The sequence below is a fragment of the Sus scrofa genome, chromosome 9, assembly GCF_000003025.6.
Source record: "Sus scrofa isolate TJ Tabasco breed Duroc chromosome 9, Sscrofa11.1, whole genome shotgun sequence".
NCBI lineage: Eukaryota > Metazoa > Chordata > Mammalia > Artiodactyla > Suidae > Sus > Sus scrofa.
Window position 1 is genome coordinate 51,404,685 of NC_010451.4, and position 24,564 is coordinate 51,429,248.

The window sequence follows — 24,564 nt, forward strand, 5'->3', positions numbered from 1 at the left end:
TAATGAGAATGTTTCAATAGTATTTGGCATTTATATGTTCAGATGAGGAAGACATAATTTTACTTTTCTGTGACTTACGACTGACCATACTGTCCAAATTAGGAATAACTCAGAAGACTAAAATATGAGAAAATGATTTTTTAAAAGGTCAGCATATTTGTTCCCTTCATAATCATGTTAGTTATTCTGCAAACTGACATGAGGTGCAAGAGATAGGAAAAAATGAGACAAGATCAGCTATAAAGAAAAGGATAAGACAAGGCTATTTTATCAAACATGACACAATATGTAGGAGCAATATGGTGATAAAGATTCTTCTTGAAAAACACTGATAAAAAATAACTGAAAAACTAATTTCTTTACAATATTGATGCATCAAATTAGAACATGGTTCTCCACTGAATTTTAAATAGGGATTTTTTCAGCGTAACTTTGATATCCTTGTTCCTCAAACTGTAAATCAAAGGATTGAGCATGGGCACCACGTTAGTATAGAAAACAGAAGAAACCTTTCCCTGCTCCATAGATCCAGGAGAAGAATATTTAAGATACATGAATGCTGCTGAACCAAAAAACAGTGAAAGAGCAATAATGTGGGAGCTACAAGTACTGAAGGCTTTCGATCTTCCTTGAGCAGATTTGATATGAAGAATGCTAGTGATGATGAAGATGTAAGAAATCAGAATGGTGAAACTCGGCACGGTGATATTAACACCCACCACAATGAGAACTACGACCTCATTGACATAAGTGCTGGTGCAAGAGAGTTGGAGCAGTGGGAGGATGTCACACAAGTAATGGTTGATGACGTTAACACTGCAGAAGATTAGTCTAAGCATGCACCCTGTGTGGGCAGAGGCTCCAGCAAGTCCCATCACATATGCAGCCAAAGCGAGCACTGAACAGACCTGATGGGACATGGTGACCTTATACAGCAGCGGGTTACAGATGGCCACATAGCGATCATAGGCCATTGAGGTCAACATATAGCATTCGGAGATGACAAAAAACAGAAAGAAAAACAGCTGAGTCATGCACCCGACGTAGGAGATGATATTCCCCCTAGATACAAAGCTCATGAGCATCTTGGGTGTGAAAACAGAAGAGTAACAGAGATCAATGAAGGAAAGGTTGAAGAGGAAATAGTACATGGGGGTGTGGAGGTGAGAATTTAGACCAATAAGAATGATCAAGCTGAGGTTGCCCACCATGGTGACGATGTAGATCATTAGAAACAAGTAAAAGAGGGGTTGCTGGAGCTCTCGACGCTCTGTTAATCCAGCAAGAATAAACTCAGTCACTAAGGAGTCATTTCTAGCCAGCATGTTCAGCTTCAGATATCTGTGAGAACAGAAGAAAACCCCATTAAGACGGAACATAGCCTTACTGTCCTTACATGAGCTTTATGAGAAAGAGATTCAGACTGGCAGAGATGACACAGTCCTTCTTTGCTTCATGGGGTCTGAAGGTACTGCTACCCACACCCCTCAACATTTTAATCACTGTCTTTTTTTTGGCATTAGTTGTATGTGATAAACAGCTGCTCTGTCTTTACTAGAAGATAAAGGCATGGGGTAGCTGGGTAACAAGCCTACCTGCTGAAGGGCTTCAGCAGTGGGGTATAGCCGCATCACCCCATCCTATTCATCTGATCAGTCTCTTTTTATTTCCTACTCATGCTTTCCTCACCCTAACAGATATTTCAGTATCCTCACGATGACCTTCAAGAAAGAGAGGATTCCTATGGGCAGAGACCCTACCAATATTCTGTTTTACAGAAGAGAGTTGCTAACAGTCTATGGAATTTTCAGATACCTGAATACAAGGTATCTCATGAAGTCAATAATTGCTAACAGGTATGGAGGAGAGCCTTGGTAGATTAAACTTTACACTTAACAGTCCATATTCTCCTCCTCCGTTCTATCCTAGCTGGAGAGAGGATGAATCAAGGAAGATGGATGTGCTTTCCTGGGTTTTGTAGAATGGTACGCAGTAAAAACATAATTAACCTGGGCACTGATTAAATTAGCTGTTAAGTTACTGAAAATACATAAAGCTCTATGCTTATTATGACCTGCAAACACACCTAGTACATTTAATATATTTCAACAAAAATGTTTAGGGAAAAAACATCTTTTCCTCTCATGTTGCTATGTTCGGGATTTGTCACCTGGAACTGCTACATTTCTCCTATTCCCAGAATGAGGGTGAAGTCAACACAGAGGGTATGCTGAGACCAGTGCACACGGTAGAATCAGAGCTCCAGATTTTGGAGTTTCTTGTTATTCAATGTAAACATGTTTCCTCATTTCTAAACAACAGAGAGAGATTTTTAAAAAAATACAAAAGAAATTTGGTTAACTCACTCTCATTCCGTTGAGGGAACTCAGTGCTGAGAGAACTTCATGTGCGTTTCACCTCCACTGTCCTGGAGGCAGAACTGTCTTTGGAGATGTCAAAGTTGAGCAGACATGGTCACACAATCTTCTCCCTTTACTGGCAAAAGAATGATAGCATAGATAGCACAGTCTGAAGGTTCCAGGAATCAGTCTAAGGTTCAGATTAAACTTGTAGTTACAAATTTTATTGAGAGATTGTGAAGGCAAACCAGAGACTTGGCATCTGAGCCACCATATCATAGAGTAGCATGGCATTTGCTTAAGGCTTATAATTCTTTTATACCTGATTAGAAATTCATGTGTAGGCTTTCTCTAGGACTTTGCATCCAGATAAACTCTATAGGGAAGAAATGGGTGTCTTTGTTCTACCCTAATCATGAGAGTAAATATCAGTTTGCCAACAGGGAATATATTACCCCCAGAGCACAGAGAAAGGATCCGCTCTGTACCTCATAAAGACTAAATAATTAATGTTCTGGGAAATTTCGCTATCACACTAGGTAACATATTAGTTTTAGCAAAGATTTATAAATATTTCAGTAAATGTTATTAATTTTGTTTTTTAAAATAGTTTGAGTAATTTTTGAGTATCATTGTTTATGAATATTTTACAGGCATGTAACAAAAGGATATTTTAAATTGTTCTTAGAGATTTTCATTTCAATCAAATGTCATTTGATATAATCACGACCCAATATGTCAGGAAAACTTACTTTGGGTTGTTCAGACTCAACATGTATTTGCTTTTAATAGATTAAAATAAAATCTATAAGAAAAATCACTGTTCATAGGCTTCCATTTCAAGAAAATACGACTTTAGAATTTCTAGATATGTATTAACTTCTACGGTGCTTGTGAGAATACAGCTTATTTTGAAATGAGTATAGATTCACAGGGAGTTTCAAAAATAATGCAGAGTGCCTTGAATTCTATCCAGCTTCCTATCATGATGCCATCTTCAACAACTGTAGTATAACAGAAAAACCAGGAAATTGGCACTGGTACAATAATGATAACAATATTTCAGGACTACAGATATTATTGAGATTTTCACAGTTTTCCATGCACTGTTTTTTTTTTTTGTTTGTTTGTTTGTTTGTTTTATCCTTATGAGTATACTTTATTTGTCCTTGAAAAAAAATACATCCAATATACCTTTCAGAATGATTTATTAGGTGTTATTGTTACGGTGTTCAATATTGTTCAATACTGAACTACCATACTGAGTACCACTCTCCACTCTGCTTTAGTTCTTTTTTTTTTTTTTTTTTCCCACTGTACAGCAAAGGGATCAAGTTATCCTTACATGTATACATTACAATTACATTTTTCCCCCCATCCTTTGTTCTGTTGCAACATGAGTATCTAGACAAAGTTCTCAATGCTACTCAGCAGGATCTCCTTGTAAATCTATTCTAAGTTGTGTCTGATAAGCCCAAGCTCCCGATCCCTCCCACTCCTTCCCCCTCCACTGACTGTTTTTATCATGAGTGTCTGTGTCTGTGTGTCTATGAAATTTGATCACTTATATATGTTCATGTAACCACCACATATCTTCTGACGATGACTAACCCGTTTATCTCTATAGCCATTGGGAGGACAACAAATGATCATACAATATGTAATCTCTGAGATTGGTTTCTTCACTAGGCATGATGCCCTTAAGATTCAACACCATTGTTACATGAATCAGCAGTCTGTTACTTTCATTGCTGAGTAGCATTTTCATTTTTTACAATTTAAGTTTATTCCACCATCTATAGAAATTCAGATACTGCTATATTCTTGTAGGAATTCAAAATTAAATCTGTTTTATTTCTGGAACTTGACCATGGCAGAGGCTAAAAAAGCAGCTGAAACTGGTTTTTATTTGGATTCTCTTCAAATAAATCTGAATCAGGGGTTCTCAATCTTTCTTCTCCAAAAGTAAGACTGAGACATTCATATTTTTAGTAGGTTGTAAAATCAGTAAAAGACAAGGGGAAAACAAGGCATGTCCCAGCATTACTCTTATGTGAAATTATGTAACATCTTCACTATTAGTCATAAGCAAATTAGGAAAAGGCATTTGGTTAAAACAGAATTTCTATTATCTACAATTTACTATGATTCATTCAACCCCAGGACACATGACAGAGTTTCAGAACTGCAAATAAATACCCCTGCAACAATCATATTTCCCATCTAGAGTAGTGTTTATATAAATTTAGGGGTATTTTTCTTTATTCTTACAATGTACAGCCAAATAAGTAAATGACACCATCAGAGAAAGAAGTTATAAATAAACAAAAGAGGAAGCCTACAATGAAACCTCTGGTGCTAAAATCAGAAATAACATGATTTATTAAATATATCTTAAGTCACACAGATACAGAGATACTATAAATAGGTAGACAAACAGATAGATAGCTTTAGATGCTGATGAAAGAAATCAAAGAACACTCTCTAACACCATACACAAAAATAAATTCAAAATAGATTAAATACCTAAATATAAGACTGGAGAGTATAAAAATCTTGGAAGAAAATACAGGCAGAACACTCTCTAACAATCACCACAGCAGTACTTTCTCAGATTCACCTCCTAGAGTAATAAAAATAAAAATAAACAAATGGGATACAAATAAACTTAAAAGTTTTTTCAGAGCAAAGGAAACTATAAACAAACCAAAAAGACAACATACAGAATGGGAGAAAATCTTTGCCAATGAAGTGATCAACAAGGGATAAATCTCCAATATATAGAAAAAATTATACAGCTTTACAACCCAATCAAAAAATGGGTAGAATATCCAAACAGACATTTCTCCAAGAAGATAGACAGATGACCAAAAGCAGGAAAAGATTTTCAACATCACTAATTATTAGAGAAATGCAAATCAAAACTACCATGAGGTATCACCTCACACAAGTCAGAATGGCCATCATCAAAAAGTCTATAAACGCTGAAAAAAACAGATTCACACTGCTAGATACCTTAAACTAACACAACATTGCAAATCAACTTACTCAAATACAATTTGATTTTTAAAAGTTAAATTTTGAAAAGGAAAACAAAAAAATTGGAGTAATATGTAAAGTGTCGAAATAAAAAATTATATCACCAACCTCAAATTCTATAGTCAATAAAATTATCCTTCAAATAGAAACTGAAATAGTTGTTTTATTAGACAAACAAAATCTGAGAGGATTTATTGCCAGTCAGACTGGACTAATAAAAATATTAAATGAAATACTTCAGGCAAAAGCAAAATAATACAGGTAAGAAGACTGAATTGGCATAAAGAAAAATGAGCATCAGGGAAGGAAAAAATGGAGGTTAAATAAAATATTTTCTTTTCCTTTGTCTTAATTCTTCTGAAATATACCTGTATTTAAAATAATAATAGTAACAATACATTAGTAATTACAACATGGAACAAGAGAGTGAATAAGAGCCATGTTACAATGGACAGGAAGAAAGAAGCAGAAATATTCTAAGGTAACATCACTACACATAAACTGGTAGAGTGTTATTTAAGGTGGGTTGAGATTAATTTAAAATGTATTTTAAACTATAGGGAAGCAAGTGGAATGTTTTAAAAAGAAGTACAATTGGTATGCTATGCTACAATTGGTATTATATTTGGTATAATATAAAATGCTTAATGAAACCTGAAGAATAAGAAAAGGGAAGAATAAGAAAAAGGAAGAAAATATGAAAAAGAAACAAAAATCATGCACACTAGCAGATAGCAGTTTTATGTATAATAGACATTAATCTAATTATATTTGTAATCTATTTTAAATGTGAATGGTCTAGATAGGTCAGTGAAAAGACATATTTTCAGAGAGGATAATGAAACAAGCCCCAGTTCCTTAATGTCTATAAGAAATTCATTTTAAAAATAAAGCTTAGGAAAAAGCAAAAGGATCAAGAAGTACATACCATGACAACGCTCAAAAGACAGCTAGAGTCACTGTATTAATTTCAGAAATCAGACATAAGAACAAGGAAGCTTACCAGGAACATTTAATCTTGATTTAATTAAAGAGACATGATACAGAAGGATAAGGATCAAGCAGGCAGAAAAATCAGTAAGGATAATTAATAGTACCCAAATAGCAAATCAACTTGTTCTAATTGAAACCAATAACACTGGGAGATGGAATAGCATCCAACAGCAGCAGATACACATTGTTCTCAAGCTCATGGAACAGGGAATGGGTTTCTATCTCTCCTAACTCAGTGCTGATGAAAAGAGAGATGTGGATGCCTGGGGTCAGCTAAGAACAAGGGAAAGGGCAGGCAGTTTGCTGAAGCCCGCACAGCCCTGCCCTGGCTTCTCCTGAGGTTTCCCACCAGAAGGGAAGGAGAGGAGTGGACCATGCCTCCAACATCCTGGACTTTCCAATACTTGTTCTAAAATCTGAATTCTGGTAAACATTTCCTCAGAAAGCATTAACTCTGCACAAATGTAAACATATTTAAAATATAGAAACATGCATTTCCTGAAATCTTGATGAATATTATTTTTGATCAACTTAAAATTCAAAGTCAATTAAGAAGATTCAAATAGAGAGATTAGTCTTTCAGTAAAATAAGTTTGATAAGTATACCTTTTGACTATCAAATTTGATATAACTGCATTGAGACTTAAATGATAGGTTTCTAGCATAAATTCCAACTCTTTTAAAAAATATTTCATAGCATTTAGTAAATACTTCATGGATTAGTATATTTCATGCATTTAGTAAAGATTTGTGTGTTACTTTCTAGGGCTACCATAACAAAATATCAGAGTACGTGGCATAAAGAACAGAAACTTTTTTTTTTCACTGCCCTGGAAGCATTCAGTCCAAGATGAAGGTATTGGCAGGTTTGATTTTTCCTTGGCTTGCAGATGGCAACCCTCTCCCTATGTCTTCATGTGCTCTTTCTTCTGTGTGAACACACTCAGGCTCCAGCAAAAGCCCATTTTCCTCTTAGCTGAAATGTCTCCTCCTCAGAAAAGCTTTTCCTCTTAGCTGAAATGTCTCCTCCTCAGAAAAGCTTTTCCCAAACATCCAGTCTCTATTAACCACACAGTGGTTACTGTCTCGTGGCTTTGATTTAAGGCTCTGCATAGCATTCTTCTGCTCTATGCATATGGCTCCCTTCATTTACTCACCTCTGTCTCCTCCTCCTGCCCACTTGCACCCCAGCTCCACCTTCCCATAGATAATTAGCCCTTTTAGGGCACAGACATGGTCTGTCTTCTTCACCATTGTATCTCTGATGTCTAAAACAGATTCTAATACAGCGCAAGTGCTCAATTTCTATTTGCTGATTAAATAAACCACATCATTTGAACCACATAACTGCAGGGACAAAGGGGAAAATGAAAACACTAAGTGAAAATGCTGACCGACAATGAATAAGAGTTCTTAAAGTCTGTTTGAGGAAAGGACAAAAACTTTTATTCCTCTGCTCATAAAAGTTCTTCTCAATGAAGACAGCATGTCCTATCACCCACACTTCCTGCCCTAAAGTCCCAAGAAGTAAAACCCAATGCCACTTCCTTTATTCCTGACTGACCTAAATGGTCATCTTCCTTTCCTGTCCTTAGCAAATAGAATCAGAAGAAAATCTCCCTTTACTACACTCCCTTGACACTCAAGTGAGGAGAGATTAGAGACCAGGGTGAGGGGGCACTTCCCTCTACTTCTCACTTGGAGAAACAAAGGAAATCTCCCAGACAAAAGCCCCTCTAGCACTCTAAAGACCACCCTCAGTTCTCAAACTCCATAGCCTTTAAATAGCTGGTTACTAAACAAGTGAATAAATGACTGAATGCAAAGCCCACCAAAGTCCACATCTCCATGACAAAACTTCACCCAGAATTCCAGACATGTCTCAGTCAAAAATCTTACAACCTTACCATTCCTGGATTCATCACCACTCAACCTTTTTTACTTAAAGCCTTATAACGTCTGCAATTAAGCTCAAGAATGACAGAATGAACTACATTCCCTCCTTTCTATGAAAGAATAAAGGGCTGATCCTCCTCTTCCTTATGGTTTTCTTAGGTAGTGATTATGTAATTACATTAATTCACCCTATTATTTAAATCATTTACATTTTTTGTTTGTGTGCATTTCTTACTACTATCTCCATAGCTTTATATGTTTTTTGCTGTTTTGAGGATTTGGTGTCAATAACTAACACAGATTCCATTTAGGAGATCACTCTTTTCCTCAAAGTCTTACTCAGTGCCATTTGGACATCTTTGTTCCTCAAACTGTAGATAAAAGGATTCATCATTGGCCCCACAATGGTGTAAAAAACTGTGGAAACTTTCTCTTCATCCAAAGACCCAGCAGGAAAAGGCTTAAGGTACATGAATGCTGATGACCCAAAGAAAAGAGAAACCACAGTTATGTGGGAGCTGCAGGTACTGAAGGCTTTGGACCTGCCCTCTGTAGAGCGAATGCGGAGGACACTGGAGAGGATCAAGGCATAAGAAATGGAGATGGTGAGACTGGGCACTATGAGACTGATGCCCACTACAATGAAAACCACCAGCTCATTGATGTAGGTGCTTGTGCAGGAAAGCTGGAGGAGAGGAGGTATGTCACACATATAATGGTTGATGATGTTGCCATCACAGAAGCTGAGTCTCAGCATGCACCCAGTGTGGGCCACAGCACCCACCAGCCCCATCACATATGCACCCACTGTCAGCATGAGGCAGACCTGATGGGACATGGACACCTTGTACAGAAGGGGCTTACAGATGGCCACATATCGGTCATAGGCCATTGATGTCAAAATAAAGCACTCATCAATAACAAAGAAGGAGAAGAAATAGAGCTGAGCCATGCACTCTGCATGAGAGATGATGTTCCGGTTTACAAAAGTCATCAGCATTTTAGGGGTGATGACAGAGGAGTAGCAGAGATCAACGAAGGAAAGGTTGAAGAGAAAGTAGTACATGGGAGTGTGCAGGTGAGGGTTCAGACCAATCAGAATAACCAAGCCGACGTTCCCCACCATAGTGACCACATAGGTTCCCAAGAAAATGTAAAAGAGAGGCAGCTGGAGTTCCGGCTGTTGTGTTAAACCCAGCAGGATAAACTCAGTCACTGAAGAGACATTCCCTGGGGCCATTCTTCCCTAGGAAATATCTGTGGGAATAGGACAAAGGGTAACATTAAAATGAGTGCCCAACTCTCCTCACCCAACCCCACTATAACAAGATTCAAACCCAGAATGCAAGAATGGACCCAAGCCCACCCTTCTGTGTGCCTTTGTTTTCTCCTTAGTATGAAGGCTGAGGGAATTGTTAAAGATGTGTATCAAAAACTCTAATGGGCAAGTTCTGGAGGGATAAGATACAGTAACCCTGTGACCACTCATGACTACAGCATCTCTGCTCCACTTCAGCTGGGACAGTCTACCAGGCCCACCTAGTGATCAATGGTTATCTCAACATACAGAAGATAGGTCATTTCAGGGAATCCTTGCCTTCCACAGACAAGGTTTGGAAGCAGTATAACAGGAGAGAGAAAATTCAACACTCACCCTTTTACATGGGACTTTAATCTTGCTGAGTTAACAGCTCAGAGAAAGAGAGTAATTTCCATCCCACTTGAATGTCTGACAAAGGACTTCCACAGGCTCTCAAAAAGGTCCTAATGTCTCTGTCTGCTGAAAGCAGCACAGACTCAGAAAACTCAGATGTGAGTCACTATTGGAAGGTATCAAATGCCAAAATCAAGGTCAGCTCACCTCATTAACTCTTCTCCACTGTTTACACAAAGGAGCAATCAACTCCGATGAATCTTAGGGGTAAACAACCCAAAACAGTGTTTTCTGTTACTGTTTTTGTTTTAAGTGAGTTTTGTACAGCTGCAGCTCCAATTCAATCCCTAGCCTGAGAACTTCCATATACCCTAGGTGTGGCTGTTAAAAAAAAAAAGAGAGAGAGAGAGAGAGAAAGAAAGAGAGAAACTGGAGTCAGGTGAACTGCAATTAAAATAGTTAATGAATGATTAAAACACCCTGAATAAACACCGCTACTGTGAGTAATTCCAAAAAACAAATACATGCAAGAGACACTGACAAGAAAGATTCATCAGAACTAGGTGCTTGGTTAAATTACTGTGTTACTAAAAACAATGCAGAAAGAATGGAAATATTTATAAACATTATGCATTCAGTTTTGAGCACAGTGATCTTGAGTTGCCAGCTGGACCACCAAGTAGAAGTATACAACCTAAATAAGGCTAAATAATGTTCAAGAGGAAGAGCAGAATCTGAGAATAAGATTTGGGGACCATTTCCACAGAAGTGAAAGCCATGGAATCAGGTGAATTCAGTGACAGAGCTGAAAAGAAAGAGTAGAAAGGCAAGGAAAATATTGGGGAAATCCCTCCTATGGGTTTTACACATACTTGAAAATGCAATCATTACTAAAATGAGTCACATTTATTTTTCTCAGACCCCTAAAGATCACAAGGGGACGAAAAATCCCTCTGGGAAAATGTGACATGTATCCCACAAAGTAGTCACTATTGGGCTGGGCCGTGATGAGGACCTTGGAGATTCATTAAAATGTGTGTTTTCTATGGAAGTGTTACAAACTCTTATTCAGGAGATGCAAGAACCAAAAAACACTCCTTCCAAGTTTACATTACATCAAATCACACTGCAAGAAAAGCTTATGGCAAGATACTGGGCTAAAATTAAAGGTCATTCTTTCACCTTTAATACATCCATGTAAATACAGGCAGAGAATGAGTATAGAGATACTCTGAGCTTATTCTTAACATTGCAGAACTATCTCATTACCCTTCTTTCTTCCATCTACATGATGGTCACAGTAGCCTAATTTAGTTATAATGAGATATGTCAAGTGGTTATCCTTTTACCTAGAGATTAGCATACCAAGTGAACTAAGTCAGACAGGGAAGAGAAAAACAAATATCATATGATATCACTTACATGTGGAAACTAAAAAAGTTATACAAATGAACTTATTTACAAAACAGAAACAGACCCCTAGACTCCAAAAGCAAACTTACGGTTATCAAAGGGAAAGGTGGAGGGGAGGGAATAATTAGAAGACTGGGATTAACATATACATACTACTATATATAAATAGATAATCAACAAACACCTACTATATAGCACAAGGAACTCTACTCGATATTCTGTAATAACCTACATGGTAAAAAACATCTGAAGAAGAATGGATATATACATCAGGAACATGATGTATAAATAAATGACTTTGATGTACATCTGAAAACACAACATTGTAAATCAAACATACTCAATATAAAATAAAAATTTAATTTTAAAAAATGGTTATCCTTTTAACTGAAATATACCATTGTCTCTTTTGCTAATTCCTGACTCCTTTTTAAGCAACTCAAGCCCAATATGTTCTAACTTGTCATAGTCAGTGGTAATTTAAGTTTTATTCTATACTATATTATAAAGATGCAGAAAATGAAAACATTTTTTACCTAGATAGGACTTTAATTTTGAGCTATGTTGCTACAAACATCCAGAAACATGGATAATATATATTTAAATGTAAATATATAACTGAGGTACTAAAAAGAAAATTAAATCTGCAAGTGCCAGGAAGGAAATGGGAATGCAGAATCTAATTCAGTAGATTTGGGGGGGGGTCCTAGATATTGTATGTCTAATTAATTCCCAGGTAATGCTGAAGCTACTGTTCAGATGATGACCACACTTTGAATAGAAAAACCTTTTCACGACAAAAAAAATATTTTACTTATGGATGTACCCCTCACCTTTTTAAGAACATCTTGTTTGCTTCTAGCTTTTCACAATCATAAATAAGGCTGTTATAAACATTTACATGAAGGTTTTTGTGTGGACATAAAATTTCAAATCAATTGAGTAAATACCTAGAAACATGACTGTTGGATTGTAACGTAAGACCATGTTTACTTTCCTTAAGAAATTGCTAACCTTCCAACATGGTTGTACCAGTTTGAATTCTCAGCAACAGTAAATGAGAGAAGCTCCCATTGTGGCATGGTGGAAATGAATCTGAATAGCAGCCTTGACTATGCAGGTTTGATCCCTGTGCTTGCTCAGTGGGTTAAGGGACTGATGTTGCCATGAGCTGTGGTGTAGGCTGCAGATGCAGCTTGGATCCCTTGTTGCTGTGGCTATGACACAGACCAGCAGCTGCAGCTTTGATTAGGCCCCTAGCCTGGGAACCTCAATATGCGCGGGTGCAGCCCTAAAAAGGAAAAAAGAAAAAAACAATGAATGAGAGAGTTCCTGTTGCACCACATCCTCATTAGCATTTGATAATGTCAATTTTTCAATTTCTCATTCGAATAGGTATGTTGTAGTAGCTTTTTGTTACTCTGATCTGAAATTCCCGAAAAACAAATAATGTTAAGCAATTTTCAAATGCTTATTTTTCACATGCATATCTTTCTAGGTGCAGTATTTGTTCAGATTTTTGGCTCGTTCTTTTGTTAAGCTATTTATTTATTGTGCAGTCTGAGAATTCTTCATATATTGTAGATGCAAGTCCTTTCTCACTTATGCATTTTGCAAACATTTTCTCCAATTCTGTGGTTTGCTTTTAGTTTTCTTAACATATTATATAGAGCAGAAGTTTTTAATTTTGATTTTGAGAAAGTTCATCATATCACCTTTTTTCTTTCAAAAATCACACTTTTACATTGGAACTAAAAACATATCACCAAACCCAGATTCTTCTAAATCACCTAAATTCACCCAAACTCTTAGAAGTTTCTCTAGAAGTTTTGTAGTTTGCATTTTGCATTTTACACTATGATCTATTTTGAGGACTTTTTTTTTTCAGGTATAAAGTCTGTGTCTAAATTCACATTTTTGCATATGGGCATATGATTTTTCTAGCATCATTGTCAAAAAGACTATCATTTCTCCATTGATTGTCTTTGCCCTTTTATCAAAGACCAGTTGACTATATTTTGTAGCCATACTTCTGGGCTCTCTCTTCTGATCTTTTCTTTCATCAATACCACACTGTCTTGATTACTGTAGTTTTATAGTGAGTCTTAAAGTTGTATCTATCCTATAACTTTGTTCTTTAGTATTGTAGTTGATATATTTTTTTTTTTTTCTGTCTTTCATCTTTTGTCTTTTTAGGGCCACATCCACAGCATATGGAGGTTCCCAGGCTAGGGGTTGAATGGGAGCTGTAGATCCCTGCCTATGCCACTGCTACAGCAATGCCGGATCTGAGCTGCCTCTGCAACCTACAACACAGCTCACGGCAAGCAGGTACCTTGAGCCACTGAGCAAGGCTAGGGATCGAACTTGCATTGTCATGGATACTAGTTGGGTTTGTTAACTAATGAGCCACCACGGGAACGCCATATTTTATATTCTAAGTCTTTTGCCTTTGCATATAAACTTTAGAATCCATTTGTTGAGATTGACACACTTGCTGAATTTTTTATTTGGAACTCATTGACTTTATAGATGAAGTTGAGAAGTATTGACATCTTAATATAATTGAGTCTTTTAATCCATGAACATGAAGCATCTTTCCATTTATTTAGACTTTCTAAATTATCTCCATTAGAGCTTTGTGGTTTTCCACAAATAGATCATGTATATATTTTGCTAGATTTATAACAAAGTATTTCTACTTTTTGGAGAGTGAGGGTGGAATGCTAATATGAATAGTATTCAGTTTTTTATTACAAATTCCAATTATCCTAAGGCTAATCTATAGGAAAGCTATTAACCTTTGTATGTTAACTTTGTATCCTGTGACTTTCCTATAGTCACGTATTAGTTCCAGGAGTTTTTTCTATTTATGTGTTTGTTTTTGCAGTTGTTGCTATCAATTTTTATAAAAAACATTTTTTTTTTTTTAATTTTTAAGGCTGTACATATGGCATATGAAAGTTCCTGGGCTAGGGGTCAAATCGGAGCTGCAGCTGCAGGTCTACACCACAGCCAAAGGGACACCAGACCTGAGCCTCATCTGCAACCTATGCCAGAGCTTATAGCAATGCCCTATCCCTAACCCACTGAGTGAGGCCAGGGATTGAACACAAAACCTCATGGATATTAGCCGGGTTCTTAACTCACTGAGCCACAATGGGAACACTCATCTGTCTGCCTTCTTTAAAGAAATGTCTTTTTAGATCTTCTGAGCATTTTTTGATTGCATTGTTTGGTGTGTGCGTATATACATATATTTATAAAACATGAGCTGTTTGTGTATTTTCGAGATTCATCCCTTTTCAGTTGCTCACTTGCAAATATTTTCTCCCATTCTGTGGGTTGTCTTCACATTTATTTTATAATTTCCTTTGCTGTAAAAATGTTTTAAATAAAGTTTAATTAGGAAAATTCAACGGGAGGAACCAGACTATACTACAATGATACAGAATCAAAACAGTATAGCACTGGCACAAAAACAGAATTACAGATCGGTGGAACAGGATAGAAATCCTAGAGATAAACTCATTCAACTAATCTAAGACAAAGGAGGCAAGAATATGCAATGGAGAAAAGAGAGTCTCTTAAATAAGCAGTGGTGGGAAAACTGGACAACTACATGTAAAAGGACGAATTTCGAACATTCTCTAACACCACACACAAAAATGAACTCAAAATGGCTTAAAGAGCTAAATGTAAAGCCAGATGCTATAAAATTCCCAGAGGAAAACATAGGTAGAACACCCTTTGACATAAATCTCAGAACATATTTGTTGAACCATGTCCTATAGTAATGAAAATTTTTTAAAAAGACATTATTAGTTTGAAAGGGTAGTTCTTTTATGAAAGTGAATAGATTTCATTTTAATTTTGAAACTCATGAGATGGAAGATTAGTGACCAGGTTTAACCCACTCTTGGGAAGCCTCAAATATTAAAAATACATAACAGTGTGGCTGCAGCTCGGCAGTGTCTACAAAGGTTTCTAAATGGCTCAGATACATTCACTTGTTTAGATACACATTAATTTCCATAAGGAAAAAAAAACTATAGAAAGGAACAATAGTTTAAAGAAACAAACAAAAAGAACCCCAGCCAAGATGAACTCTTACATAAATAGAATTTGTTAAGGGAAAAATCCACGTATTGGGGAAATAACAATTAAAAAAATCAAAAATATTTGTATTGTGATCATGGGATGAAATATGAGTTCTCACTTAAAACTATTAGTGGAGGATTTAGCCATGCTGAACATCTAAAAAGAATATCAAAAACCAGCTTCACCAAATATCAAGTACATAAATACTGATTGAAGATTAAGGAAAGTGTTAAATAATGAATATTATTAAAAGTATCTTAGAAAATATTTACATTATTACTGACATATCATATTAAAGATTTTTTAAGTACCATATTCTGCCTTAAAAATAATCCAACAACTTTTATCACAATTTGGTTTATTAACCAAAATTTTTTTCATGCTGTCATCCTCCTCCCAGCGGCAATTTGATTTTTTTTAATCTAAAAATCTACATGGATGTAGTATAAGGAAGCCAACAAAAATAGAAGTGATTGAGTTATTTATATGTCTTACAGCCATGTTGGTTTAACATTTTTAACTTTTTTTTTTTATAGGCCCGTGCCCGTGGCATATGGAATTTCCTAGGCTAGGGGTCAAATAGGAGCTATACCACCAGCCTACGCCATGGCCGCAGCAATGCCAGATCTGAGCTGCGTCTGTGACCTATACCACAGCTCATGGCAGTGCCAGATGCTTAACCCACTGTGGGAGGCCAGGGATTAAACCACGTCCTCATGGATACTAGTAAGTTTGTTAACAGCTGAGCTACAACAGGAACTCCAATTTTTTTAATATTAAATAACTTAAGCTTTCACCCTATCCAGAGAAATCCTATGATCCTTGCAGAACTTCCAGGGACTCCCATGAAGAGTGAGTCATAGGCAGAGGTTTTCATTAACCAACACTTTTCTGTGTAAATAACCTCTTCCTTCCTTGAGTCAATTAGTCCTCACTATTTATGTCCTGTACTGATGCTGTCTCTCTACCAAGTTTCCCAGATGAGGCCACAGCTCTTCCACCTTCATTCTCCAAAACACTACTAAGGTGTGGTCATTATCAACGTAGTTTTATCAAGGATTTATGAACAGTGAAATATGTTTACAGTACTTTGCAAAATAGGAAATAACTTCATAATGAAATGTAGTTCCTAAGTCTCAAGACCACTCCCCACACGGGGACATCTTATTCATTGACCATACTCAGGTTTCTGAGTATCTTTCTCTCTCTGTTCTCTCAAGCACAAACACTTGCAAACATTCCAAATACAGCTTTTTAGTAATTTTCCTATTTCAGCAATCAGATCTACAATATACAGGCCCAAACAGTTTTCTCTTTCTGCCCCTCCCCCCAATTAAACCATTTTCCTTTAAAAAAAAAAAAAAAAAGAACAAAAAAAAAAAGCAGACGTTCCTTTGTAGCACAGCAGATTAAGGATCCAGCTTTGTCACTACAGGGGCCTAAGTCACTGCTGTGTCACGAATTTGATCTCTAGCCTGGGAACTTCCACATGCCATGGGGACAGCCCCATTCCCAACCCCATCCCCCCAAAAAATCCAACCTGAGAGAAATTCATGAATCATTCTCGAACAAAGTAGAGTCAACTTTCAACCAGAAATGTTTTCTCATATTCCATTATTACTGAAACAGAATAATAGAATCAAGATGGTACAAAGTATATTGCAGCATAATAAAATGCTAAGAATTTAGTTTGTATTTTTTCCTTCATAAACTTGTGTGATTTTAGGTAAATCATTAACCTCTCTTGACTTCACTTTCCCAGCCATGCCAAACATATATTTTGATGGTTTCCTATGTGTCCATTTGACTTACAAATGTAAAGATTGAAATTCTTTGCCAAAAGAAGCTTGAGCTAAACGTTTATGGATGCAAAATAGTCCCACTGAATTTCTTATTTAATGGTCTTTTTGAAACTTCAATTTCTGATGTTTATAGAAGACACAGTCTTGCCAACTGGAGTATGAGTAGAAAAAGAGTATCAGTTCAAGACTCTTGTAGCAGGTGACAGATGAAAAACACACATAGTGATGTGCTGTCACACTAGTGTCACCTAATTCCATTATTTGGAGACTATTCATCTTTTCCCAGAGGAAAAAATAATTTCAAAATTATAATGAAAATAAATAATATATTTACTATTTAATTTTATTACCAAACAGGTAAAAGGTACAAATAATATCATGAAAGTAGTGACTAAAAAGGAATAATTAGATATAAAGATAAAAATAAATTATTCAGAATGGCTCAAATTTCTTCAAGGTAACAAGGAAAAAAGATATTAGGAAAAATATAGAAGAGCATCACTAAAATTAAACACACAGAAACTGTCTTGTAACTCACATAAAGAGATATAATGTTTCAAATCAAATCTGTCTCCCACTCAGGATTTTTCTTATAGCAAGTTTAACATCTTTGTTCCTCAAGCTATAAATTAAGGGGTTGAGCAAGGGAACTATATTAGTGTAAAAGACAGAAGAGATTTTTCCCTCATCCATAGACCCAGCAGAAGATGGCTTGAGATACATAAATGCACCTGATCCAAAAAACAGAGACACAGCAATTATGTGGGAACTGCAGGTACTGAAAGCTTTTGATCTGCCTCTCCTGGAGCTGATGTGAAGGATGTTGAAGAGGATGAGACCATAAGAGACAGAGATGGTGAGACTGGGCACAATGATGTTGATGCCCACCACAATGAAAACTTCCAGCTCACTGATGTAGGTACTTGTGCAGGAGAGCTGGAGCAGAGGAGGGATGTCACAGAAATAATGGTTGATGGTGTCTGCATCACAGAAGGTCAGTCTCAGCATGCACCCAGTGTGAGCAGTGGCACCAGAAAATGCCATCAAGTAGGAAGCAAGCATAAGGCTGGAACACACTTTAGGGGACATGGCAATGTTATACAACAGGGGGTTACAGATGGCCACATAGCGATCATACGCCATGGATGTCAGCACGTAGCATTCAGAAATAATGAAAAAACTGAAAAAGTAAAGTTGGGTCATGCACCCAATGTAAGAAATAATATTCTTCTTTGATATGAAGTTAATCAGCATTTTGGGTGTAAACACAGAAGAATAACAGAGATCTATGAAGGATAAGTTGAGGAGGAAAAAGTACATAGGGGTATGCAGGTGTGAATTTAGTACAATTAGGATTATCAAGCCCAAATTGCCCATCACAGTGATCACATACATTACTAGAAACAGGAAGAAGAGGGGGAGTTGGAGATCTGGTTGGTCTGTTAATCCCAAGAGAATGAATTCAGTCACAAAAGACCTATTTCCAGAAGTCATTCTTCCCTAAGGAAATCTGTGGACAGAGGACAAAAGGGTTACATTAGAAAACAACTGAGTTCTTCCCCTAGTATCTCATCCTACAAAACAGTGTATACAATGGCAATACCTGTGACTAGTCCAACCTGTACCCAAAGAATCTACTTTACCATTATCATTATACAGACTGACAAGGACTTCCCTTTTATTAGAGCCTTTGTAAGCTAAATATAGCAAAGGACATCACAAACTTAGCCTGCAAAGGGAAGGAGAGTGCTGTCATAGGCAAATATAACTATTAAAAAAAAAAAAAAAAAAAAAAAACAAGGGGAAGGGTAGGACAGAATTGTGTTACTTTCACCTAAATATTTCTTATTCACTTGAATCCTTCACATACCAGCAAAATTGGAAGCAGTGACCCTAGCAACCAGGTGCTGATCTCTAATGCAGATTAGACTTGCTGCAGTAGGTACCAAGAACACTGTTTCTGATCTAAGATGAGGGGACCAAAATTTAGGATAAAGTTTCTCCTCCTGTCACAGAGTAAAACCCACAAATTTAGAAGAGTGAGAGTTCCACCTACTTAGAAAAAACTTTCTGACTGATATATTTTGAGCCCCCTCATGTCTCTGAACATTCTCTGACCACCCTCCTTGAACAGATTCTTCCATCAGCTTCACTTGAGTCACAAAACCATACATAATGGGAAAAAATGGCATGTATTCGGTTCCCGGACTTTCATCTCAAAACAAGGAATACAGTATTTTAAATTGAATTCAGAGATGCACCTTCCTTATCTCAGGAAACCTCAAGGCTGGCTCCCTTATCCTTGGTCTTTATCCCCTTGGTCCTGGAAAGGTAATTTCTGGTTCTTGAGTCTTGATTCCTTTGACTCTAAGGGCAAAAGTCCAAAACTTAAATTCACATAAGCCTTGGAAATCTTGCTTAACTACTATAATTTCTGATCATTGTTTTCATCCCTTTCAAACTGCAGAGAAAAATGAAACCTTTTATTATCACAGTTGCTACTAGATTAGACATAGAAGATTTAATGTGAGTGTAATGATATATATATAACACATTTCATTAAAAAGATGGTAGAAGCTTGCTATGTCTTTTCCGCAGGGACTAGACTGTATGTATAAAAAGGGGATAAGCAGATTACATATCCTGGATCATGACCTGTCTTGAGTCCTTCAGGGACTCAATATTTACTCTTCTTCACTTTACTCTAGGGATTTTACATCCCTCAGCATAGATCCAATGTAAATTCCAATCTCCTCATTACCTACACCCCCAAAGGGAAACCTATTATATTTATCATTCCCTCTTTATCCCATTTTCTTTTTCTTTTTTCTTTTTTTTTTTTTTTTGTCTTTTTGCTATTTCTTCGGCCGCTCTCGCGGCATATGGAGATTCCCAGGCTAGGGGTCTAATTGGAGCTGTAGCCACCGGCCTACGCCAGAGCCACAGCAACGCGGGATCCGAGCCGCGTCTGCAACCTACACCACAGCTCACGGCAACGCCGAATCATTAACCCACTGAGCAAGGGCAGGGACCGAACCCGCAACCTTATGGTTCCTAGTCGGATTCGTCAACCACTGCGCCACGACGGGAACTCCTTTATTCCCATTTTCTAAATAGACATTTTCTGCAAAGGCCCTAATTCCAGGCTTTCTTTTTTTTTTTTAATTTTCCCAATATTTTCCAAAGGTTTCAGTGGTTCCCTTTCATTGTTTTCTCTATAGGATATCTCTGAAATAATTTGCAATATATTTTTTGGGGGGCACACCTGCAGCATATTGAAGTTTTCAGGCCATGGGTGAAATTGGAGCTGCAGCCACCGGCCTACACCACAGCCACAGCAACACCAGATCTGAGCCGTGTCTGTGACCTACACCACAGCTCACGGCAACTCCAGATCCTCAATCCACTGAGCAAGCCAGGGATCGAACCCACAACCTCATGATTCCTAGTCATATTCGTTTCCACTGCACCATGACAGGAACTCCTAATTTGCAATAGTTTATATTCCTTCTATAGTTTATGCTTTTAAACACTTACTGGAAATTTCTACCTGACTCTCCTCCTGGGTCATTTAATGTAACGTTTCAGTAACTGAGCTTATCAATTTCTTTTTATCATAGAAAAGATTAGGGTCTATGGAGTTAAAGAGTGTTGTGAATTTTATGTTCCTAATTTCACTCTGACAAGCCATAACACTTTGGCAAGTTACTAAATCTCTTGTTTATCTTTCTATAATAGGAACAGTAAAGGAGTTCCCATCGGGGCTCAGCAGTTAACGAACACGACTAGCATCCATGAGGATACAGGTTCGATCCCTGGCCTTGCTCACTGGGTTAAGGATCCAGCGTTGCTGTGAGTTGTGGTATAGGCTGGCAACTACAGCTCCGATTGGATTCCTAGCCTGGGAACCTCCATATGCCGCGGGTGCAGCGGCCCTAAAATGACAAAAAGACCAAAACAAAAAACAAACTACAAATAATAGGAACAGTAAAAATAGCATATTTTCGTTGGGCTGTAGTGTTAGTGAAAAAAAAAACCCTAAGCATGATGTTTGGGACAGTGCCTCATATGTGGTGAATAGCAATGAATGTTGGCTGTCATTATTTATATTCTCATAAATTCTGATAGACTCTCCATCATAATGCTCATCAGACTTTCTGTACTTCTCTATAAACTGTAATTTTATGTTGTTTACTCTTTTTCTCCTGGATCTAAGAACACTGCAGAGTAAATGGAAGGAATTCAATAATTTGTTTTAATTTTTATTATAGCAGTTCCATTTCTGCTGTATAGTAAAATGACCCAGCATGCACACACACACACACACACACATATATACATTCTTTTTTTAAATATATTCTTCCATCATATTCTAATCCAATACATTATATATAGTTCCCTGTGCTGTACAGTAGGACCTCATTGCTAATCCATTCTAAATGTAATGGTTTGCAAATACTAGCCTCAAACTCCCCATCCATCGCACTCCCTCTCCACTGTCCCTTGGCAATCACAAATCTCTTCTCTTTGTCTATGAGTCTTTTTCTGTCTTGTATATAGGTTTTTTTGTGACACATTTTAGATTCCACATATAAATGACATCATATGGTTTTTGTATTTCTCTTTTTGTCTTACTGCACTTATTATGAGAATCTCTAGTTGCATCCAAGTTGCTGCAAATGACAGTATTTGTCCTTTTTATGGCTAAGTAGTATTCCATCATATATGTGTTCCACATCTTCTTAACCCATTCATCTGTTGCTGGACATTTAGGCTATTTCCATGTTCTGGCTATTGCAAACAGTGCTGTGATGAACGTAGGGATGCATGTATCTTTTTGAATGAATGTTCTGTCCAGATATATGCCCAGGAGTGATATTGCTGGATCATATGCTAGTTCTGTATTTTGTTTTCTGAGGTACTTCCCTACTGTTTTTCATAATTGTTGCACAAATCTACATTCCCACCAACAGTGAAGGAGGGTTCCCTTCTTTCTATACCCTCTCTAATATTTCTTATTTGTTGACTTGTTAATGATAGCCATTCTGACCAGTGTGAGGGACCTCATTGTAGTTTCAATTTTTATTTCTCTAATAATTATTGATGTTGAACATTTTCTCATGTATTTATTGTCAATAAATATTAGGAAAGTCAAGCTGTATTTGTCTTCGAGCCTCCAGAATATATTCAGTGTTGCTCTTATACTACACCATAGCATCTACAACCACCATGACTTCCATCCATATCACTCAATCATCACCCAACTTCTGACTTTTTACGTTTAAACTAAACTACTGTAGTGTTGACACCAGTGGCTCCTAACTACTATTCCAGCATTTCCATCTCCTCTTATTTAGACATGAACACCAATGCCAGACTAAGTCTGAAAGCTCAGCTTTGTTTCTCCCTAGGTCAAGAACTTTCAATTGTTCTCCATTACCTACTTTAAAACTGAAGCTGTGCAATAAAAATATAATTATCCAAACTATGATTACATCTTGGTTAAAAATAATGAAATAGTTGAACCAGATTTATCTTTGATAAGAAGCCATGAAAGTACCATTTTGATTGACTGAAGGTTTTTTGTTTTTTGGTTTTTTTTTTTTTGGCCTTTTGTCTTTTTAGGGCCGCACCTGCAACATATGTAGGTTTCCAGGCTAGGGGTCAAATCAGAGCTGTGGTCACTGGCCTATGCCAGAGCCACAGAAACACCAGATCTGAGCCACATCTGCAACCTACACTACAGCTCCCGGCAATGCCGGATCCTTAACTTACTAAGCAAGGTGAGGGATTAAACCTGCAACCTCATGGTTCCTAGTCGGATTTGCTTCCCCTGTGCCACAACAGGAACTCCTGACTGAAGTATTTTACACACATCAAGCAATGTAAAAACATTTAGCCTTATCTAAAACAAAAAATACTGTTTGAGGGTATTGTTTACATTTCAGAGATCACTCAATTGCCTTGGGAGGTTCAATCCATTTTAGAAGTATACAAGTGTGGGGTCATATGGAAGTTCTATGTATAGATTTCTAAGGTATCTCCAAACTGTTCTCCATAGTGGCTGTACCAGTTTACATTCCCACCAATAGTGCAGGAGGGTTCCCTTTTCTCCACAGCCCCTCCAGCACTGGTTATTTGTGGATTTATTAATGATGGCCATTCCGACTGGTGTGAGGTGGTTTCTCATGGTAGTTTTGATTTGCATTTCTCTTATAATCAACAACGTTAAGCATTTTTTCATGTGCTTGCTGGCCATCTGTATATATTCCTTGGAGAAATGTCTATTCAGGTCTTTTGCCCATTTTTCCATTGATTGATTGGCTTTTTCGGTGTTGGGTTGTATAAGTTGCTTATATATTCTAGAGATTAAGCCCTTGTCCGTTGCATCATTTGAAACTATTTTCTCCCATTCTGTAAGTTGTCTTTTTGTTTTCTTTTTGGTTTCCTTTGCTGTGCAAAAGCTTTTCAGTTGATTAGGTCCCATGGGTTTATTTTTGCTCTAGTTTCTATTGCTTTGGGAGACTGACCTGAGAAAATATGCGTGATGTTGATGTCAGAGAGTGTTTTGCCTATGTTCTCTTCTAGGAGTTTGATGGTGTCCTGTCATATATTTAAGTCTTTCAGACATTTTGAGTTTATTTTTGTGCATGGTGTGAGGGTGTGTTCAAGTTTCATTGCTTTGCAGGCAGCTGTCCAGGTTTCCCAGCAATGCTTGCTGAATTGACTTTCCTTTTCCCATTTTATGTTCTTGCCTCCCTTGTCAAAGATTAATTGACCACAGGTGTCAGGGTTTATTTCTGGGTTCTCTATTCTGTTCCATTGGTCTGTCTGTCTGTTTTGATACCAGTACCATATGACCCTACAATCCCACTCTTGGGCATCTATCCAGACAAAACTCTACTTAAAAGAGACACGTGCACCCGCATGTTCATTGCAGCACTATTCACAAGAGCCAGGACATGGAAACAACCCAAATGTCCATCGACAGATGATTGGATTCGGAAGATGTGGTATATATACACAATGGAATACTACTCAGCCATAAAAAAGAATAACATAATGCCATTTGCAGCAACATGGATGGAACTAGAGAATCTCATACTGAGTGAAATGAGCCAGAAAGACAAAGACAGATACCATATGATATCACTTATAACTGGAATCTAATATCCAGCACAAATGAACATCTCCTCAGAAAAGAAAATCATGGACTTGGAGAAGAGACTTGTGGCTGTTTGATGGGAGGAGGAGGGAGTGGGAGGGATCGGGAGCTTGGGCTTATCAGACACAACTTAGAATAGAT

General features: G+C 37.2%; 3 protein-coding genes across 4 annotated transcripts; all 3 read right to left on the reverse strand.

The window, feature by feature from the left end:
* On the reverse strand, positions 381-2,501 carry LOC110262283 (olfactory receptor 8B3-like). The gene is made up of 2 exons (XM_021102687.1): positions 2,367-2,501; positions 381-1,341 (listed from the first exon to the last, which is right to left on the reverse strand). The coding sequence occupies exon 2, from the start codon at positions 1,323-1,325 to the stop codon at positions 381-383; it is 945 nt and encodes a 314-aa protein (XP_020958346.1). The 5' UTR covers positions 1,326-1,341; positions 2,367-2,501.
* LOC100511340 (olfactory receptor 8B3-like) lies at positions 8,596-9,537 on the reverse strand. The gene has a single exon (XM_003129973.2). It carries the CDS (start codon positions 9,526-9,528, stop codon positions 8,596-8,598), a length of 933 nt encoding a protein of 310 aa, XP_003130021.2. The 5' UTR covers positions 9,529-9,537.
* Positions 17,820-22,498, reverse strand: LOC110262284 (olfactory receptor 8B3-like). 2 transcript variants are annotated; one of them, XM_021102689.1, is made up of 2 exons: positions 22,487-22,498; positions 17,820-18,758 (listed from the first exon to the last, which is right to left on the reverse strand). In XM_021102689.1, the coding sequence occupies exons 1-2, from the start codon at positions 22,496-22,498 to the stop codon at positions 17,820-17,822; spliced, it is 951 nt and encodes a 316-aa protein (XP_020958348.1). The 2 variants fall into 2 exon arrangements, with proteins under 2 accessions (XP_020958348.1, XP_020958349.1); XM_021102690.1 differs by lacking the exon at positions 22,487-22,498 and adding an exon at positions 20,724-20,731 and having other exon boundaries at positions 17,820-18,753.